The following is a 21,246-nucleotide window of genomic DNA, read 5'->3' on the forward strand; positions in this document are numbered from 1 at the left end:
AGAGTGAAAGTATGGCCCTTGCTAATGTCATATCCACATTAAGCTGTATTTGGAAGTGGTTATTTGCAGAAAGACTGCCAGTTTCGTAAAGCTGGTCTCGAATTGTGAGAACAAGATAGAAAGAACAAGAACAAATGCTATCTGAAATAGTTGTGCGCAATGTATCCTCTGCCACAAAAGAGGCATGCTCTGTATTTACTGCCTTTGTTAAACTGTAAAACAACACGAGTCAAAAGAATTGTCTTACGTAATATACTTTCGAGTTGTACGAATCACCTTTTATCCTTCATATCACAAGTCTTTTTTTTCATCGCAAGAGTGGAAATACACCGCAAATCTTTGCAAGGGGTCTTGATAACATGAGATGATCCACCACACTGTGCATACCTGTATCACTCATTCTCAAGCGCAAAAGAAGACCCGCTAAAAATAGAAATAGCAGCTTCTGTTGTTGTTGTTGTTGTTGTTGTTGTTGTTGTCAGTATTATTATAACAAAATAATAATTGAATTATTTAAAAGCTATTTCTTTATAAAGACGGCTAAGAAAAATGTTTACTCAGGTTGCAACGAACTGCACACCAAACTAGTTTTGCAGGCTGGGTTCTGTCTTACGACTAGTTCTTTTCTGTAGGCATAATTATAGTATTTTGGGATCTGTGTGACTTGGATGTAAACGTTAGAAGCTAGAAGAGAAAGTAAAGCTAGCACAAAGAGAAAGGAAGAATTTTCAGCGACCGAAACACAAGGACCAAACTTAAGCACTACACATTTAGTTTCTTTATCCCCACATATTTGTTCAGAGAAAAGGGTCCACTCTGTCTAATATTCTACTTCCTTACTTCATCTTGGCCTATTACCTCTTATAACCAGGACAAGGTCTTCCACAGATATGCTGGGTTTACGTATTTGAAAAGTGATTTTTTAATTTTTTATTGTGTGTGTTTCTCCTCGGACATCCATGAGAACAAAGTAGCGCCACCATCTGTATATCTAATGGATTTCCATTTTTTCGTTAATAAAGTACTTTTTAACAGTCCCGAAAGTAGCTATTGTTCTGCTTTATACTGAGCGGGTTTAAATGATGTCCCCAAAAAGTTTATACAGACGCAAGATGACTTTTTTAAGTTTGTTCTTCACAATCGACTTGCCACTTCATATCATGACCTAAGACGATATCGAACGTTTTAGAAGCGACAGAACTCTGAATTAAGAAACGAACATGAAACCAAGCCAGGATGCTTTCACAGCGCCTTCATTTGTCTCCCCAGTCTATACTGTTATGAAGAAAGTTCGAGGCAGCAGACAAGGAATGACAGATAGTGCAAAGGAGGAGAAAGGCTATTGGCCGAATCATAGTCATGTCTTACTAACTTCCTTTTGTCATGCAGCTAGATTAATAGTAGATAAACTAATAAAGCTGAGCTGATTTCTTATGTATTAAGTTCATGTCAGATTCTTCCCATATAAAGTGCTATAAAATGCATGAAATATTTTATTCATTTTTATTTATACAATATTTATTTCAAGGTTTTGGAGTCAAAGATAAACACTTGAAAAATCGAAAACAAAATATCAATACAAGCTTTAGTTTTTATTAAATCTTCTTTCAATTGTGCCATTATGAGCTTAAGACACAAAAACTTAAATATTGCATTGAGAGGAAAAGATATCAGACAGAGCAAGAAAACCACGATATCTTTTTATCATCAAAATGATCCCTAAACTTTTGCAAATGACAAATATACGTACATACGAAGTTTACAGTTTTGCTCTCAATCATAGAAAATCAACGCATGCAAATCACTTAATCATATATATTAATTTACATCATCACATATACGAAGACCTCTACAATGTAACTCCACTTATTCAAGACCAAGACAAATAAATCTCGACCGAAGAAGAATGGTTTATTTACGTTAGCCAAAAATACTAAAAGCATCGATATTCACTCAGCTAAACATTTGTCACCTTTATATGTGCCTTGTGTGCCATCTATTGGTAACTTCTGGCCCAAAATCTTTATTCTCTAACTTAGGATTAATGTTTTTCTTTATTGTTTAGAAAATCATCACCCTTGTCGAAAACGTGTAAGAAGTGTTCCAAGTGTATCAGAGTTATTTTTGGGCCTTACACCGACATATCAGCATCAGCAGGACTAGCAACAAGGCAAACAACCCCAGGCCGATGGCCAACCCCAGCTCTTGGAATATTCCCGCAATGACACAGCCACTTGCTGATAGTAGAGCGATGACAATGCAGACAACGAACAGGATTTTCCATTTCTGGGAGGCCTCCGGGTTGTATGGGGATCTGATGACTTTAAACAGTTGGTCGACTTGCTCTGCTTTGCTCAGGCCCTGTAAACAAAACTTAATGAGATGTTGTTTGCTCAGGACAAGATACGTTAGTCCAGCTCATAAAAAGTAATTGTGACAATGTAGTCACTTTTGTAGGAAACGTATGCCATACATTACAGTCGGTAACCTTTGCCACAGTGAACAAAGTGAGTAATATTTCAACTTCACATAGACCAAGTGGGTAAACAATAAGGATTTTAATGAATGTAACACATTGTGTTCGTATGAACTGATCAGTCAAAGCCACAGTTCAGACACTAGCGTTTTTCTTCATATTTCTTCTCCAGTACTTGACACAGATGCCTACAATCTGACAGTGCACATTGCAGTCTAACGACTAAGATTGAATAAACTAGTTCTCAAATCGAAATTTTTGGTGAATACTGTAAGCTTAATACTTTTTGTTTAATTATATTGACATGTTAATACACTGTGGCAATCGGCGTGTGTGTGTGTGTGTTGGTCTTGTTGTTGGTGTTGGTGTTAATCAGCGTAACATGTATTTTGTGTATGTTTTAACTATTTTCGTGAGCTGCTTTGAGTACGTGGGGATGTTAGTAAATGTAAATAGCTCTATCAATGGTTGTTTATTATTATTATTATTATTATTATTATTATTATCATTATCATTATTATTATTATTATTATTATTATTATTATTATTATTATTATCATCTGCTGTTTCTATTATTAGTGGGACTTCGTTTAAAGAATGTTTTGAAACATGTATACACAGTTTACTGGGTCATCTCATTTTATAAAGATCCTTTGCAACGACTTCGGGTGTATTTCCACTCTTGTGAAGGATAAAAGGTGAATCGTAAGGCACGAAAGTATATTATGTAAGACAATTCTTTTGACTCGTGTTGATTTACAGCTTAACAAAGGCAGTAAAAACACAGCATACCTCTTTTGTGACCTGAACAAAAAGGTTTATTGCAAAAGTAGTGACAGGTACATGGTCGCCTGAAGTAACAGAAGCTACTAGGGTTTCAAGTGATTAGTGACAGATAAAGACTGCTGTCCTTAACGTTTTTTCATCAGGTTTCCAAAACACGTTCACTTCAGTAGCCAGGAAACATATGACCTGACCATCCAAGGCCTCGAAAATAATTCCAAATATTGCAATGTGTTTTCCAGATGATAAATTGCTCCTATTTCAGAAAGTATTTTTGCTCTTCTTCCATCTTCTTTCTTCTTTCCTCTTCTTTTTCTTCTTTCTTCTTTGTCTTCTTTAGGATTTAGGATTCTACCGGAAAGGGTGCTTTAATCACTTCGCCACCGACCGGATATGCACCTGATCATGTTCAAATGACCTACTGACCTTTTTGTTGAAAAGCACGTAGCGGTGGTTGGCGTCTATCAAGACACTCTTCAGTTCCTCACACACGTCCTCCAGCTCCTCTTTGAGGTCTGTGTTTTGCCTGTCCCCAAAGGTGAAGGCCACAACCAGATGGCGCCTGATGCCGGCGTTGTCCCCCCAAAGGCGCTTAAAGTCTTTGTAGATGGCAAACTCCTCGGCCGTGTAGCGCACGTCACAGCGCACGGCAAGTAGGATGGTTGGATGGTCAGGTGATGTCATTCTTTTCCAGCCCTGGACTTCTTTCTCCCTCTCATCAGGACTGTAATCCAGATTAACAATGTCTGGTGTGTCCACAACCTTAAAAAAAGAAAATGGTATACCTATTTCATTTACATTAAAGATAACATCTTGTCTTCCATAGCATGAATGATTATTGCAAAAGCAAAATAGAATTACGCACATCATTGTAACTTTGGTTTTACAACAAGAAGTATTTGCAATTAACAAAAGTGTATTTGTTGCGCAGACTGTTTCGTAAACAGCAGGATTTGAATAAAATGTCATACCGTTATACTTTGCTTGCCTCTAATTCTTGTTACCATTTCAGCTCTTGCTGTTGTTGAAAACATGCCAGTACCAGTTTTAAACTCTTCTTTTCCCAGAAGACAGTTTCCCAGGCTACTCTTCCCGTTGCCTGTCTTTCCAACGATGAGGAAGACGTGGTGTAAATCCATCATAAGATCTGTTCGCCTTGATATTTTAGCAGGCAAAAGTAAACAAAAGAAACGCAAGTATTCCTTTACTTCGAATATATGTACCCGATACGAAACCACTTATTATATTTCCAACAATGTTGACGCTCTGGTTGTCTTTCTATATTTTTTTTTATTATTCTCATACACGCAGATTGACACAATTATACACGCTCACCAACACATAATTTCTCGGGTTTCGTTGTGTTTACTGATGTTGTGATGCAAAGACATTGTCACAGACCGCACAGAGCAGCCTTTCAATTAAGGTCGTATTTTACGCAACATTTGACAGCTCATTGAAACAAATTACTTTCCTCTAGCTTATGTCATATTCTTAATTAAAATTTTGAGCATTTTAAAAATGTTTTAGTGTTTAGAAACATAGACTATACCTGTTAAAACATATTACGATATTGGTATGTTCAAAGATGTGTACACACAGAGGCAATAACAAAACACCGAAACACAGACGATCAGGGACAGACAGACCTAGTTTGACTGAGAAGTAGAGGGAGGCAGAGACCAAACAATCACATCTGTTGTTTCATAGAATATTCTAGAATACTCACGTAAGTAACGTGTATGATATATATATATCAGTCTCTAGCCCCTCTTTAGTTCTAAAGTAGGCTTTTCGTTCTTAGCCACACTCCGATGGAATGTTTACAGTGCACATTCACAAGATGAAGCAAGACACGTGACCTGGCTAACAGCTGTCATCAATAGTTCATACAGTAGGTATAGCCAAGGTCGTATTTTTTCACTATATATTTAAATGTTTTCTGAAGCAGCAACACATGCTGAAAACTGCTTTCTTATTTAACGAGTTTATCGAACATACATGTCTAGTTACTCACAAATGCTTGCTCAAAAGCTCTCTCGCAGTTGTAATTTCCTAGAACATAAAATGACCCCAACAATAAAATAGTACTGACGAATAATAAACAGTCCACTAGTCGCAACGCTAAGGTCGTAAAATGTGATTGGCAGCACGTTGATGTTTGGCCCCGCCCCCTGCTTCAGCTGTCATTTTCTCCACGCAGGTATCACAGTCACATGAAGTGGTGATCGCTAGGGTGGGAAGGTGTTATACAACCTGACTTACCTGACGTGAACGTTTGATTTCAGAATTCACTGTTGTTCAAAAGGTATGTTTACTATATTACATAACATTCCTATTTAACCCTTTCTTAAAACAACTTGACCATCAAGAAAATTTGCTGATTGCGGTAATTTTGGCAGTAATAAAAACGACCAGTAGCTAAATTCATCAAGCTTAGCGAATGGCATGAATGCTTTACACACGCACCCAAATTTGCTCTTTTATTTGCCTCTACCCTCCGCTATTCATCTTTTAAAACGTGAAAGAACACACCATGTTTCTACAAAAATAAGCCCTTAAATGATTTTTCAGGATTCTCGTGATATAAACCTTCCCTCGAATATAATTTCTTGTGAAGATCGCTGAAACACACGACAAACATATTGAATTTGAAAGTAGTGATATTAACATATCAATAGTTAACGTTATAACTACTTAACTATATTTAAACAGAAGATGATATAACTGTATTAAAGTAAACGTAATTTTTGTAAGTGAATAAATTTACATGCAAAAATAAGCCCTAATAGCTCTTTTGGAGAAAACATTAGAACCCATCGGTTTTTTTTTCTGGGAAACACTGTAATGTAAACTGATTTAAGATACTTTCTTTTACATGTTCTTTTAGGTATGCATGAAAGCACTTTCTGCCCAGGACAATATGAACAAAACTGAAACTCAACATGAAGAGATTAGGATCATCATCATTGGTGCTTCACGAAGTGGTAAAAGCACAGCTGCAAATGTTCTTCTCGGCAAGAATATATTCCAGGTGTCGGCAGACACTAGGCAGAGATCGCACATGACATGTCAGTTTGGAATGACAAAAACAGAACATGGATACGTAAAGGTCAGTATCTTATACTCTTGTCAGAAATCAATAAATCAGTGTAAACCAGTCGATGCAAAATTGTAAATGGTCGAGACAAAAAAAAAGGTAAAATGTAATCTTAAGACAAAGTTATTCTAAATTTGTTGTAATATGTTTTTACCCTGTCTAATACTTTGATAAATCAATTAATCATAATGTATTATTTAATGTTTAAAAGCCTCATACTAAGACCATAATGTTTACTGCGGCAAGTGTTTTGAGTCATGTACAAGATGTCGCTCATCGCGAGAAATTCTTTCTAGAGGTAATACTAAAATACTTACCAAACAATGCCGTCGGCTTCATATACATTAAATACAGCAACAGCAGCATAAGACAATATAATCAAAAGTGCTGGAATGGAGACTAATAGAGAAGACGAAAAAATAGTAAAGAGCAGTTAGAATTTGCATCACATGTGTGGTTCCCAGCATTAGCCTCATAAATTCGAACGATCACTGCTACTTTTCAAGGTCCTAGATACGCCCGACCTCCAGGCTCCAAAACTAAGAGAGGAGTCCAAAGTGAGGGAAGAAATCCAGAAGTGGAAGACGATGTGTCCTGATGCACATCTTATCCTGCTGGCCATTCGCTGTGACTCCCATGATCTTGACGCTGATGTGATGAGATTCAACAAATTCAGAAGATTGTGGGGAGACAATCTCAGAAGACGTCTTGTGGTGCTCTTCACATTTGGAGACAAACTACAGAAGGACATCGACGAGCTTCTGGCTCGTTCTCATCCTACTCTTCAGGACATTATGGACTGCGCTGGACATCGTTACGTCATCTTTGACAGTTCACTCGGTGCAAGCAAACAAGATGGCCGTGTTCACCAAGTGTTTAACTTTGTTAGTGAGCTTAGTAAGTTTTGGTCTAACAAACATCTAACAACAGACTTGTTTTATGCACTAGTGTGTTATTTATAGGCTGGAGAAAAAGAAAGATTTAAAGGAAAATTTCTCCACATTAAAAAAAACACATGTTTAAAGCATCTAAAATGATGTCATATATCTATATAATTATATATGAAATTAATTAATTCATTTTAACTTGCATTTTACAAATTTTTATTATTGGATACTTATTATTACATTTAGAAATAATATTTTAAGGACACGGATTTAATGTGCTGATCATCGGTAAAAGTAAGAGTGGTAAAAGCAACCTGGGCAACTACCTTCTCAACACCACCGCATTCAGTGTCTCTCGTGGACCGACATCATCCACCACTCACACCGTGACGCGGTCAGCTGAGATAGATGGCGTGGCCATCACAGTAAGGCAGCCTAAACATGTCCCTTTGTTAGCTCTTTGTTTTCTAATGCTGGAAATTTTATTAAAAATATCCTTCAGTCCGCCCATAAATATAGACAGTCCGCCCATAAATTTGATCAGTAATTTTCTATAATTAGTACATTTAGTACATCTTGACCGACATTTGAAAAATGTAAGAAGTTTTCTTCCTTGGCAGTAATTACAAGGTTGTTCTCTCAGTTTACACAGATTAAAGGTTTGAAAATCAAACTTTATCATAATTAATAGATTTTTCTTCTGCTGCCTTCAAAAACTGTTTAGGAAAGTTTCTTCATCCACCACCTCAGTAATAATAATGTATAATGAATTTATAATCATTTCTATTACGTTAAAAAAAAATTCATCACAAGTAATAGATTTTCGGACTTTTTGCTTAATTCCTGAAAGCTTAAAAGTTGTCACTGTGATCTGTATTTAAGGTGACTGACACACCTGACCTGAGAAATCTTGGTATCGTGAAGACGTCTACAGAGGAAGAAATAAAAAAATGGTATGCTTTTCACCCTGACATCATTTTGCTGGCCATTCGATGTGATGTGTGCTATTCAGCCGAGGAACACCAGATGTACCAGCAGATTAAGAAAGTCTTGGGAGAAAAATATTTCACTTCAATACTGATAGTGGCCTTTACCTTTGGAGATCGTCTGGGCAAAAACATCGATGAGGAACTAAAAACAGTTTGCTCAGAGCTGAAAGATGTGCTTAAAGAGGCAGGACATCGCTACATTGTGTTCAGCAACGAGGATCCAGTACAGGACAGGAAGAAACAGTTCATGCGTCTTAGAGCGTTTGCCTTTAATGAAGGTATGTCTGCTGATCTGACTGATTAGAAAATTAATTAGAAAATGTATCAAAGTAGACCAAATATTAGTTTTGTTGTATTTAGTCTACATATAAATGTGTACATTAAATCCCCAGTGTCAATCAAACAATGGTTAGAATGCTGTATGTTTACAAGTCTAATTGTATAAAATATTTACTTGTCTGCTAGAATAGCAAGAAACTTACAAGGCGTTTTAAACTTTAAACCTGCTTTCCTTCTGTTAAACAGGTGCTCCATTTGAATGCAATGAAAGTCGCTCTGAGAGTACAATTCCGATCAAACCAACAGTTCAAGGGGCATCAGAGACGCTCCATGGTGATATGCTCCAGGTATGTCAGGGGTCAAAAACTATGTGTGATTACGATGATCGTTTTATGAATAATTTGAGTAACACTAGTTTGCCAGTTCTTGATGTGTTATTCCATACCATTAATAGTTAAACCATAAATTACTATACAGAGTAAGCCAACTGAAACTGAGAAAGTGAGGTATTTATAAATGTGCTGATCAACTAAATTTTTCACATGAAGAGTGGATCAATGTGTGCTATATGACATTTAAGTAGATCAGTGTATAGTTAAGTATATATTTAAGTTTCTTAGTGCTGTTGTATGTGTGTTCATTCTTGTATGAATGTGACAGAAAGTAAACGAGTGAACCGGTGATAGAAAGCGTCAAAAGCTATAGTAGGGAAGCCAGATCGTCTGTTTGTGATCAACCTGAAGTATCTGTTATCCTCCAGTTATGATGTATCGTGTTTACCCTGTCCAAGGACTGGATGTGTGTCAGTGGAGACGCTAGTACGGGAAATTAGCTGAGCTGACGATTTCTTTAATCTACTGACATCACGAATCCACGGTCAGACATCAAGAGTCAGAAGTCACGTGTCAGTATAAGATAGGGAACAGTGTGGATATGGGATGTCTATATACCGATTTTCTGTTTATATGAGACAGTTATATCCATCTGCTTGGTTCTCTGACCTTACAACAAATATTAACAAAAAAAGACTAGACCTCTCATTCTTGCTCGGGAGAAGATGAGGAACTAAAAATGAAACAAAGAATGACGAGAGATAAATGTCCAAAGAATAATCGTTAAAAAAGACTTTAAGTTGTGAGAAATTTCCAATTATTGAGAAGTTGCTGTAAGACTAGGTAAGTTGACATATTGTTGACATATTGTAAGTTGTCTATTGGCATAATTTCAACTTGAATCAATAAAGTATTATCATTATTAAGACCGTTTAGTTTTGTCTTTGAAGAAAAGCTGTTATGGACGGACGTAAAGAACAGATTGATGCTTACAAGTTATTATTAATGGATGTAAATTAATTTTTATCTTTTTACGTTTGCGTGGAAGATACAATATTCCAGTTCTCCTTCCCAAACTAAACCTTCCGAAACTCCAAATTTTTCAATGAAAGTTTCAATAAATATAGATGGGCATAACACGCACTACCGTGGTATGACTTAGTATTAGTCTTTAATAAAAATCTCCAAGAATCACAATTACGATCCAAAGACTTTAATGTCTACACAACTTTATGTTTGTAGATAATTTCTTTTACAATAATTTTACTTTTTTCCATCTAGCCCTTGAAAACAGTAAAAGTTTTCACATGCCAAACAGATTTTCAAAGTAGAGTCAGTGCCCAGTCCTATGTCGAAACGTCTTATTACCAGGTAACATCTGTTTGTATCGTCGTCCTTGAAGGTGTGTGCATGTGTGTGCGTGAGTGTGGGGTGTGTGGGGTGTGGGTAGGTTAGAATATAGAAAGTCCTGCTTGAAAAATAAAGCACTTTTTCATTCAACTATGAGATGTATAGATTATTTTTTGTGTCACGTGTTTACGTTTTTTTCTTTCGTGGAACCTTTCAATCTTATGCTGTTTCATTAAATAATTATGTGCAATATTTGCAAAGTACAGTCGTAAGCACAAACATTCTTGTTTACATATTACATAAATATATATTTCATCGTCAACAGGGATATAAAAAGGAAATGAAAGAAAAGTCAACATCCTACGACGGTAATAAAACTGATGTCACCTATAAAGATTACAGTTTTGTATCACTTATAAGTATTAAGACACAAACATTGTTTCTTCCTGACTAGAAATTTAATGAAACACAGAATACACAGAATGTGTGCCAGCTCATCCTAATTGCAATTTTGTGTGTGTATGAAGGCCTTCTTGTTCTTATTTTTACAGATTTATTTTTCCTTTTTTTCTTGATTTCTTTTTTTTCTTTCCAAGTGTTGTTTTAAATTTCTTTTCCTTCTTTGTTTTTACATTTCTATAATTTATTAATATTATTTTCTTGTTTTCTACTTCTTCTTCTGCTCATCATCATCATCATCGTCGTCGTCGTCGTCGTCGTCGTCGTCGTCGTCATTTCCTACTCGTCCTCTTTTTCTTTCTGTCCGATAATTTTGCAGGTGTGAGCATTTAATGGCGAGATCAGCTTTGCACTTATTTTAAACTATTTTACAAATTTTTAAAGCTCTAGACGATGAAGACTACAACTTGGTTCTCTTTGGAAAGACGGGCAGCGGGAAAAGTTCTTTGGGTAACACGCTAGTTGGTAATAATGTGTTTAAAGTAGAACAAGGAATGAAGTCTGGAACTATAAAGAGCAAATGGAGTCAAGCTACAATTGATGGAGTTAAACTCAAGGTGACGTTTTATTTCAAAACATTTCCATCTTTCAGGACCGAAAGAAAAAGAGAGAAAGAGAGAGTGAACAGAACCCATTTAGAGAATAAAATACACATTTTTGTGGAGGGGCAGCCGGTTGCATGTATACAACTTGAATCACGCAGCAGCAACAGTGAAAAGATATGCAATTTAGTTGCTTATTTACACGGAAGTATACCAACGGCATCTACATAAAACGTATGTAGTCAGAATAATCAGCTAATAGAAGTTCAATATGACGATGCATATCTATCACTCAAATACTTCAAACACGTTTTGAAGCAGGAAGTTCAGATAACTTCCTTATTAATATTTTTTCTTTAATATGATGACTTCCAAAATTTTGTTCAGTATAATACCCGCAATGTAGAATATGTAGATTGTCTAATACAGTTTTAATCGTGTATCCTTTCGGCTGCCCCTCTCCTTCCTAATTATCTTCCTCCTCCTTCTCTATATTTTTTATATTGTGTCCCTATTTGATAGATTACGGATTTACCAGGACTGAGTGACACACATCTCTCAGAAGAATTTATCATACGGGAAATTGCAAGGGGCACGGCGCTGGTTTCTCCTGGACCCCATGTGGCTATTTTTGTCATTGCGGGTAGTCGTCGTTTCACAAAGGTCTAAATTAAATAAAAACATTTCTCTTCTTTCGTCAGTGCCAGTTTCCTTTCTCCCTTTCATCTATCTTTTTGCCTTGTAGACTCCCTTTAGTACTTTTGTAAGCTGTAGTTTTATTGATGGTTGTGTTATTTAGTTTGATAGGTATCCATTATTTTTTTATTAACATTGGCGATGCATAACATCAGAACCTAGAGCGAGGTTGTATTTAATGTTCATTAGAAAGTAAAGTGTTCAATCTCAGCCTTCCTGGCACTGCTGTCCTCTAAATCACCACAATCCGTCTTTTTCGAAATACGATTTTCAAAAATATGCTCTACTCCTATAAAAAGCATAGCGAGGCAATTATTTGCAGTCAAATAATTATATGTTTATAGGGAGTAAGTTCCTCGAGGAGACAGAGTATATAGTAACAAAACCTTTAGTTTTAATGCACAATGCTCTGTTTGTGGTTGTGCAGTAAAAGTGCAATACCAGTAATAGTCATAATAAGATGATGATATTATATTATTTCCTTTACATACCTTTATTTTGCTGTTAAACAAAGCTTACAGATTTACTGAAATCTGCTGTTGCCTGGCGGACCGAATCAATTGATTTCGCGGGCCTGACATTCCACCCTCCTGATCTAAAGGAATATTTTCTCCTTAAATAATTTATACATATAATTTCTTATGTGTTGAAAAAGATCCCTTTGTTAAACAACCTATAACTGTATGTTAGTGATAACCTTTTCATAATAGTAACCTTTGGTCAGCATTGCAAGCGCAGCTGTGAAGTCTTTTCTCCAGGTCTTCTTACAAAGAAAATATATCGTTACTAAATATTTGACACTCGTTCCTCCACATTAAAATCTACTACTTACATTTTGTAAACAATATCACTGAAAGACGCTTTACTGCCACGAGTTCATCTAATCTACTTCTACTTTCTTTTTTTCTTCCTTTACCTTCGCATGAAGTAGCTTTAAAAGGACAGGGCTTGTAAACCTAGTAAACCTAGCTTCTATTTCAAGGTTTAAAGTACTGTCTTTTTATTTTTTTTTCTTCTATTGTGCCTATCAGGAGGAGATGGATGCTTACAATACAATAAAGACCATCTTCACAGAAAATATTTGCAACTTTATGATCATTGCTTTTACTCAAGTGGACGCCCTAAACCCACCTGCAAAAGTTATGTGCCCTACTTTATTACAATGTTTATATTTTTATAGTGAATAAATGTCATTTCTATATCTCATTAATGAATTATCTGTTTGTTCTAAAATCTACTTTTTCCTCTCTTCACTTTTTCTACTTTACTTTGTGTGTCTCTCTCTCTCTCTGCCTGGCTGTCTGACATTTCTTGTGGAGTAATAATATTTATAAATGCTTGCGTATTGTATACGTTTATAATCTCTTAGTGCGCTTAAAAGCTTAAACAAGAAATGTTTATATTTACATTACTTTTTAGGTTTTTGATTTCTTACATTATAGCGTCTTTCTATCGTTAGTATGATGTGTCTGTTTATGCCAACATTTATGAGAATGTTATATATAAAGAGCTTGACCATTCGCTAAAACAGATCGTTTAATTAGAGTTTAATTAAATTTACTTCTTCTTATCCAGGAGGTAGAAAGGAAGCACTATCCAATGCAATCAAAAATGCTCCTGATAGTATCCAACTAATTCTTAAAGAAGTGGGCTATCGGTACATTGCGATCGAAAATTCTGCATCCGAGAAGGATAAGAAACAACAAAGAGACGAGGCCCTGCAAGCTATTAGGGTAATGTTTACTAAGACTGTTCTCAAAGATTTTGGTTTAATAATTTGCTTAAGTTCACTATATCTACCCTTAAAATTTGTATCCAGTCATATGATACCATATTATAAATTCCCTGCTATCAAGAAAACACAATTAGTGGATGCTTTCTACAATTGGTGCAGCGATCCATTACATTTTTGTGTTGAAATTGGTCAAGAAAATTCTGCTTAGAAAGAATTATGATATGAGGAAAAAAATTAAGACAATAATCAGCATTAAAACTCTGAGTGCACTTTCACGTCTGTTCAGAGCCTGTACAGAAAGAACCAAGGGAAGTACTATGCTATTCCAAAAGAAATAGACAGGCTCATTGAGAAAGCAGTTGAAGATAAGGTGAAGGCACAGAGATGCACCATGTACGAAGCAGCACAAAATCTGAGGCAGGAAATAGCAGCGGATAAACAACCAGAGCTTGTAACAGAGGTTGAGAAGGAAGCAAAGAGACGAAGATGGAAGTGTGAGATAATGTGAAATAATGTCTGCGTATATTATACATACGTGTTGAAAATATTTTCAAAAAGAACTCATGGTAACGTGTAGCGCTCTGAACACAACATTTTTTAATTTATGCCATCAAGCTTATGGATATGTAAAATATTTCAAGTGGAACTGGGTAATGTATAATGTCGGGCACGTAGTACAGGACAATCCGCTAGGTGTTATATTAACAATACTAGAAGGTTTGGGTTTTATAAAGTCTTTATAAAGTCTATATAATCTCTGCTGAAGATGGCACCTAGTTCATCGGCTGGAAAAACACAGGTTTAATCTTCTATTTACTGCGACTAAGATATCCACGTACTATTAGAATTGAGTTCATTTCAAACATTACTTATTTTTTTTAATTTTATTGGGTTTTCATGCTTCCAAAACCCCAATAGGAAACGTAAGATTGACAGTTTAGGGGAGACTGAAACACACAATAAGTGAAGCAAACTATAATTTAGAAACTTTATATTTACGCATACCATGCTCCTTTGGTTTCTCTTAAAATGGCAAAGCATAAAGTTTGTGTCCCTATTGAGGAAATGTGCTACGTGCCCATATGTTTGAAAGTTTGTTGTTAAGAATAAGTTTATTTCCCCGTATGTTTCAATCATTCGAATTCTATTAGAAGAACCCCGATGCATTGCTCTTTTACTCTCTAGCTCATCCAAGATATGAAAAGGACGTCCTTGTACTAAAGATAAAATGAAGCTTGTTCTTACGATCATCAATATGAATTATTATATCTAAGTATATGATCTTCACTCCGTGCTTTGTGTTTAAGAAGAGAATCAAAGAAAAGATAAACATTTTCCACATCATTCAAACTTTTACCTCAATAAAAACTTTCTGAAGTGTGCTATTAACATTTTCTTATTATTGTCTAAAAAGACTCAAAATGTGACCCAAATAGAGGATGTGATATGGAGGAGTGTTATTTGTTGTTGGTTGACGGAGGGGGAGTATTATTGATTTAAAGTCAGCAGACAAGAAGAAAGCCACTCCTACCTGTATGCCATTTTTGCTATGGCAGTCGTGTATTTATAATAAATCTATTCAAATATTCCTCCAATCTTGCTACTTTTCACTAAAAAAAATATTACTAGTTATATCCAGCTTGCAAACGTCGGTTGGCCCCGAGCGATATTACACAGGGGGACATAAACGCGTTGCCCTATTTTTGCAAAGAAGATAACTCCACCCAACCCAATCTGATATGATATATGATTAGATTAGATTATTGCCCGTTATGCCGGTCGGCACGTAGGGCAGCGACAAAGGTCCTCTACTTTTGCCTGTCCTGGGCTAGACTCCCCACAGTACCCCAGCTGAGGTTTAGGGTCTTCATGTCTGCCTCCACAGTTTTTCGCCAGGTGATCTTGGGCCGACCTCGCTTGCGTTTTCCTTCTGGCGTCCAGTGTAAGGCAGTTTTTATGATGGAGTTGCTCCCGCCTCGACCAATCCAGCGCCATCGCTTCTTCAACAGGATGGTGGCCATACTCTCCTGCCCGCACTGGGCAAGTAGTTCCTCGTTGGAGATTGTCCTTGGCCAGAAGATGCCCAGGATTCTTCGCAGGCTTTTGGTGTGGAAGACTGACAGTTTGTTGAGGTCGCTGTCAGTCATTCGCCAGCACTCCGAGCCATACAGTAGAGTGGATATGACCAGACTCTGGTAAAGTCTCAGCTTGGTATTGATGCTGTACTGTGTCGACTTCCAGATGTTGCGTAGGCTACAAAAGATGCCCCTGGCTTTGCTCAGTCTGCTCTGGATGTCACGGCCTGCTCCTCCATCCTGCGTGACCACACTGCCCAAGTAGGTGAAGCTTTCAACCATCGGCAGGTCTTCTCCCTCTATGCTGATCGGTATTGGATTGGTGGTGTTCAGGGTCATCACTTCTGTCTTTGTCCGGCTGATGTGCAGTCCGACCTGCTGCGCAAAAGTGTGCAGGCGAGTCGTCTTCTCCTGCATATGCCGGTGGGTGTGTGACAGCAGGGCCAGGTCGTCGGCAAAGTCTAGGTCTTCTAAGTTCGTGGATAGTGTCCATCGTATGCCCCTTGGTTCATCTTCCGTTGTATGGCGCGTTACCCAGTCAATGACAAGGTTAAAGAGCAGGGAAGACATCACGCAGCCCTGTCTCACTCCGGTCCCGACCTCAAAGTAGATGTCACTGTTTCCAACACAGCATGAAAAGTTCGCATAGAAGCTTTTGATCAGCAGTACAATTTCCATTGGTATTCCGTATGCTCTCAGGATGCGCCAAAGGCTCTCTCTATGGATGCTGTCAAAAGCCTTCTGGAAATCTACGAAGTTAATATAGAGCTGCCTCTGCCACTCTGTGCACTGTTCTATGATGTTGCGTAGTGCGAATATCTGGTCGGTGCATCCTCTTCTTCTACGAAAACCAGCTTGTTCTTCTCTAAGTTGTGTGTCCACTGCCTCTGAGATTCGTTGGATGATGATCTTTGTCATGATCTTGCTCGGGATGGACAGGAGAGTTATTCCTCGCCAGTTGTTGCAGTCACTAAGGGATCCTTTCTTTGGGATTTTGACGATCACTCCTCTGGTCCAGTCATCTGGGACTTGCTTCCCTTCCCATACGGCGGTAAATAGGGGTTGCAGGATATTGGCTGCCAGTTCTGGGTCTGCCTTGAATAATTCAGCATTCAGATTGTCCTGGCCTGGTGCCTTTCTGTTCTTCAAGGACTTAATCGTTGTGATGATTTCCTGCTTCTCTGGTGAGGCGATGTTAACGTCTAGGTCCTCAATGGCTTCTTGTATGTCGGCTTCTTCGGAAGGTGGTGGTCTGTTCAGGATCTCTCTGAAATGTTCAGCCCAGCGTGCTTCTTGTTTTCTCTCTCTGTCGTTAGCAGCTTCCCTCCCTTGTCCTTGACTGGGGCATTGTTGGTGCTGTGGAATTTGCCGCTAATCGTCTTGGTGATCTTGTACAGCTTTCCTTGTTCTCCTTTTCTTGCTGCTTCTTCGGCCTCACTTGCTAGATTGTTCAAGTAGGCCTGCTTGTCTGATCTCGCCGAGCGCTTCACTTTCCGGTTCATCTCTCTGTACTGTAGTTTGAATGTCTCTTGCAGTCTTTCAGATCTGATTACTAGGTTTACAAGCCCTGTCCTTTTAAAGCTACCTGATGCGAAGATAAAGGAAGAAAAAGGAAAGTAGAAGTAGATTATATGAACTCGTGGCAGTAAAGCATCTTTCAGTGATATTGCCTACAAAATTTAAACAACAGATTTTAATGTGGAGGAACGAGTGTCAAATATTTAGTAACGATATATTTTCTTAGTAAGAAGATATGATATATGGGACAACTCAAAAAACTTTCATAAATACTTGTATGCAGGGTTTCATATGGAAGAAAAAAATCATACACAGCAAAATACACATATAATTTTTAAAAAATGTATGTTTATAAATAAAGAAAGAAAAGTTTGCTAAATACTGGCTACCATATAAACAACTTGTTACCTAGACATACATGCTGATATATATATCTTCATGATTACTTAAAACTATGTATGTATTGATACTATTACATTATTATTGTTGTGCTGTTAGCCCATTAAACGAGGGATCCAAGGCGCCTGCTATGTCTGTGCTTGATTTGTGTGAGATGTGAAAAAACATAAACATATACTGGCTCAATCATGGTTTGTTGTGTAAGATTATACATTGTTTTTGGATGACTCTCTTTGCTGATGAATGTACACTTAAATAACTAGTATCTTTTGCTCATATGCTTGTTTCATATTTAAAATATCGTATTTTATGGACTATCTATCTATAAAACATGATAAATGTTTTTTTTAAATTTAGTTTTCATAGAAAGGAGTAGATGTAGGAGTAGATGTACTATAAAAATTACTTCAAACGCGTTTCGTCCATTATTAGGGGTTAGTTTAAATTCTAAGCAAATATCTTTTTAAATTGAACATAACAGTATTTGACCCCCCATATAAAAGGGTCCAGACCTTAATTTCTGTGATATCAGAACATTATAGTCTCGCTATAGTTACAGAATACGCCATTGTTTTAATCCATACTGGCACGCAGGTTAGACCATGACAAAAGTAAAGTGCACATGTAGAAATATTTACATGACTTAACATAGTTCTTTAAAGCGAGGAATGTTGACAAAATTACGAATTATATTCACAATGCTTTGTAAGATGCCTCTCTCGGCAGGATCATTGCACAAAATGGCGGATCTCGTTTCTTTAGTCGCCTGGTCTCGCGTGAGGCTGCGTTGGTTCATCTTCTGTTCAATCAACCTTTCGACTTGTTCATTTACTTTCTTGAACAAATCGTTGTGGAAGAACTGCCCTTTATTCTCCTCTACCAGACTCTGGGGAAAGAAGCAAATTTTGGTTAAAAATTCGCAGGATGTATATTAGCGCATCAGCACTGTCATCTTTAAAAACATCGTTAATATTTTATCATAACAGTATTTGTACTTTAGTCGCAAAGTTTCATTTTTTATTTTCAGTTGGAAACTAAAGTTTATAGCTGGCAAACTTTCTATGTATACAGATGGTATCGATGATATTTCTACAGCTAACGTTCCTCTTAGGCAGAGGGCAAGTTGTGAATGTGTGTATATAGTATAGTTGGAAAGTGTTATACTCGTACTTGTCAGAAACTTTTCTTTTTATACAGCTGGCCCCTTAAGTCTACATGTGATAAACACTCTACTATACAAATAGCAATATTCTTTGTACATAATTGACGAATTGTCTACGTATGGGATGACCTCTTAGTTAGATAAAAATGTGGTAATCTATGCGTACAATTGGTAAATACCTATGTTTTATGTATACAGCTTGCAACCTTTCTGTGTTTACAGCTGACAGCTGTTTATGTCCACAGCTGGCATCTGCTAACCTATGATGTCCTCACATTTGACTTTTTATGGCTTATTGTAATTTAAGATACATTTTTTGCAATTTAGAACAAAAGTTCGGACACCTTTATCATGCCCCGGAGTTCTTCAGCTTGACTCTTCCTGTACTCTGCACGATTGTCGACACCAAAGCACCTGTGTGAACAGTCTGACAAAATTTCCTGCAAAGTCTCTGGTGCTTTTTTTAACATTTCCTTCAGAACAGCCTGCCTTTCGTCTGAAACCAAAGAAATCACAGCAATAAAGCTTAAACCTGTTTTCTTCTGATGCAGGATGTATCTCATAAAACATAGTTGGACAATTAGTTAAGTCAAGACATTAACCCCATTTATGCAAGCTAAAATGATATTGCTTGAGGTCCTACGAGTGACAAGAAAAACATTAAAATGCTTCCTTTCCAACAATTTTACTGAGTCTTAGTCGAGTTCAATAGACGAAGGCTACTTTGTAACTAAATGAAAGTTTTCAGTGCTATGATGAAAGTTTTTACTTCATACCCGTTATGGGTGTTATTTTATCATCACATTGTAAACTTCCTGGCCAATGTATCGAGTTTTTAGATGAGCCATTAGCCTGAGTTTTATTTTTAGCATTTTTTCTGAATCTTAATATTGTATAGCTCTAGCACTAAAGAAATGAAAGTATTTAATATAATTCAAATAATAAAAATAGAAGTCAGATTTTGTTTACCAAGGACATACTAGTCACGATTTCTGCTGCACATTATATTGACCTTTTCTAAAACAAATGTACACTTTGCAAGTATATCATGTAATGAGAACAAGAATTACTTTAGTACTTGTATCGGATACATTATAACAAACGTGCTTTCATCACAGAGCAGAAGACCAGAAAAGTGTTTTACAGCGGATTTGTGAAGTGTTTACCTGGTTTAGACGTGATCTGGTCAATCCCAACAAAGATGACAATCGAAAAATCGCAGACAGATGGACCAAAAAATGTTTTTAACGTGCAAAAAGCTTCGTATTCTTCCTGTGGAATATAAAGTAAACACATCCTTTCTATCAGCTTTACGAAGATTGTTTTAAAACAATGCTCTTAATAAATTGTATGTACACATGACATAATAAATATCAAACAACACGCTGTATAACAGACTACATGACCATTGATGACCCACTTTGAGTCTCTACTCACGATTCGTCAGCTGTAGCGACTGTAGTCGATGTCGACGGCGTCAGAAGTAGAGCGATAACTCTAGTCATCGGCCTGCAACGTCGTCAACGGCTGGCATGATTGACAGGCGAGACTCCACCCCCTTGGCTAGCGCTGGGGCTGTGCGGTTCGTACCTCGCGAGTCGCTTTGTTTCTCACTCAGTCTCTAGTACTTGACACTGTTAGGGCAACTTTTAGTGAACTTCAGCAACCACACACTGAATGCTGGGCTCTCGCTGACGTGTCGTTTCTCTAAACTGTTGCAGTGAAATAGGGGTAAAGGTCAAGGGTGAAGGCAGCTCTCTAACACCGACTGCTGGCTGCAAGAAAGGTCGAAGTAACGGCTATTCTTGCGGTTTGTCAAAAACTAGAAGCATTTTCTGGTAAATGATTCTGACTCAGCTGGTGCAATATGTAGGTGCAAGGTGTTTCAAGATGTCTGCATACAAAGACTTCGGCGTAAAAATACAAACATCGCATGCTAATAAAATTTTCATTACTTCATTCTCTTCACAGTTCAGTCGTAGTTATATACTAACATATTAACAAACAAAAGGTTAAACAAAACAAGCTTAAATGAGACACGAAAACAGTCACATTGAAACACAAAGACAGACACGAAGATATACAGACAAGAAAACAGAAGCACACCCGCGAGATAGACCCGCAAAGCTAGGAAGACAAAAAGGAAGGCAGGAAGACAGAAGCACAGACAGGAGATACAAACCCACATTCACACACAGAACCAGTACAAATAAAAACAATGAAAGACGACAAATAGTGAGGGAAAACATAAACAGACACTTTTGCTTGAGTTGGCAGACAACATCGAGAATGAGAATTTTAATTGTTTATTGTGTGACTTGCTTTATTGCTTTGTCAGAGGATAGAAGAAGTAACATCAGTCCAAACACTTCTGTAGGGTGAAGTTTATAGAGCAGGACTTGCTGTGACACCCACTGACTTCTCCTAGTCTTATAGCTAGCACTTGTCTTCTCTTTTAGCTGAG

At 37.2% G+C, this 21,246-nt stretch overlaps 4 protein-coding genes across 5 annotated transcripts in view; 1 reads left to right on the forward strand and 3 right to left on the reverse strand.

The window, feature by feature from the left end:
- Window positions 1–20,238, reverse strand: part of LOC112574545 (GTPase IMAP family member 4-like) — a 283,763-nt gene extending 263,525 nt beyond the window's left edge. The window contains exon 1 of the mRNA XM_025255698.1: window positions 20,220–20,238. The gene's annotated coding sequence lies outside the window, so the exon portion shown is untranslated. The remainder of the gene's footprint in view (window positions 1–20,219) is intronic.
- The window catches only part of LOC112574535 (GTPase IMAP family member 4-like), a 287,359-nt gene that overhangs the window by 260,841 nt on the left and 5,272 nt on the right, over window positions 1–21,246 (reverse strand). The gene's annotated exons all lie outside the window — the stretch shown is intronic.
- On the reverse strand, window positions 1,489–4,415 carry LOC112574538 (GTPase IMAP family member 4-like). 2 transcript variants are annotated; one of them, XM_025255682.1, is made up of 3 exons: window positions 4,264–4,415; window positions 3,686–4,021; window positions 1,489–2,361 (listed from the first exon to the last, which is right to left on the reverse strand). In XM_025255682.1, exons 1-3 carry the CDS (start codon window positions 4,399–4,401, stop codon window positions 2,119–2,121), a joined length of 717 nt encoding a protein of 238 aa, XP_025111467.1. In that variant the 5' UTR covers window positions 4,402–4,415; the 3' UTR covers window positions 1,489–2,118. The 2 variants fall into 2 exon arrangements, with proteins under 2 accessions (XP_025111467.1, XP_025111466.1); XM_025255681.1 differs by having other exon boundaries at window positions 4,231–4,415.
- On the forward strand, window positions 6,174–9,014 carry LOC112574532 (GTPase IMAP family member 8-like). Its single transcript, XM_025255670.1, has 5 exons — window positions 6,174–6,371; window positions 6,866–7,256; window positions 7,508–7,671; window positions 8,129–8,513; window positions 8,761–9,014. Exons 1-5 carry the CDS (start codon window positions 6,183–6,185, stop codon window positions 8,970–8,972), a joined length of 1,341 nt encoding a protein of 446 aa, XP_025111455.1. The 5' UTR covers window positions 6,174–6,182; the 3' UTR covers window positions 8,973–9,014.

Source organism: Pomacea canaliculata, linkage group LG10, assembly GCF_003073045.1.
Source record: "Pomacea canaliculata isolate SZHN2017 linkage group LG10, ASM307304v1, whole genome shotgun sequence".
Lineage (NCBI taxonomy): Eukaryota > Metazoa > Mollusca > Gastropoda > Architaenioglossa > Ampullariidae > Pomacea > Pomacea canaliculata.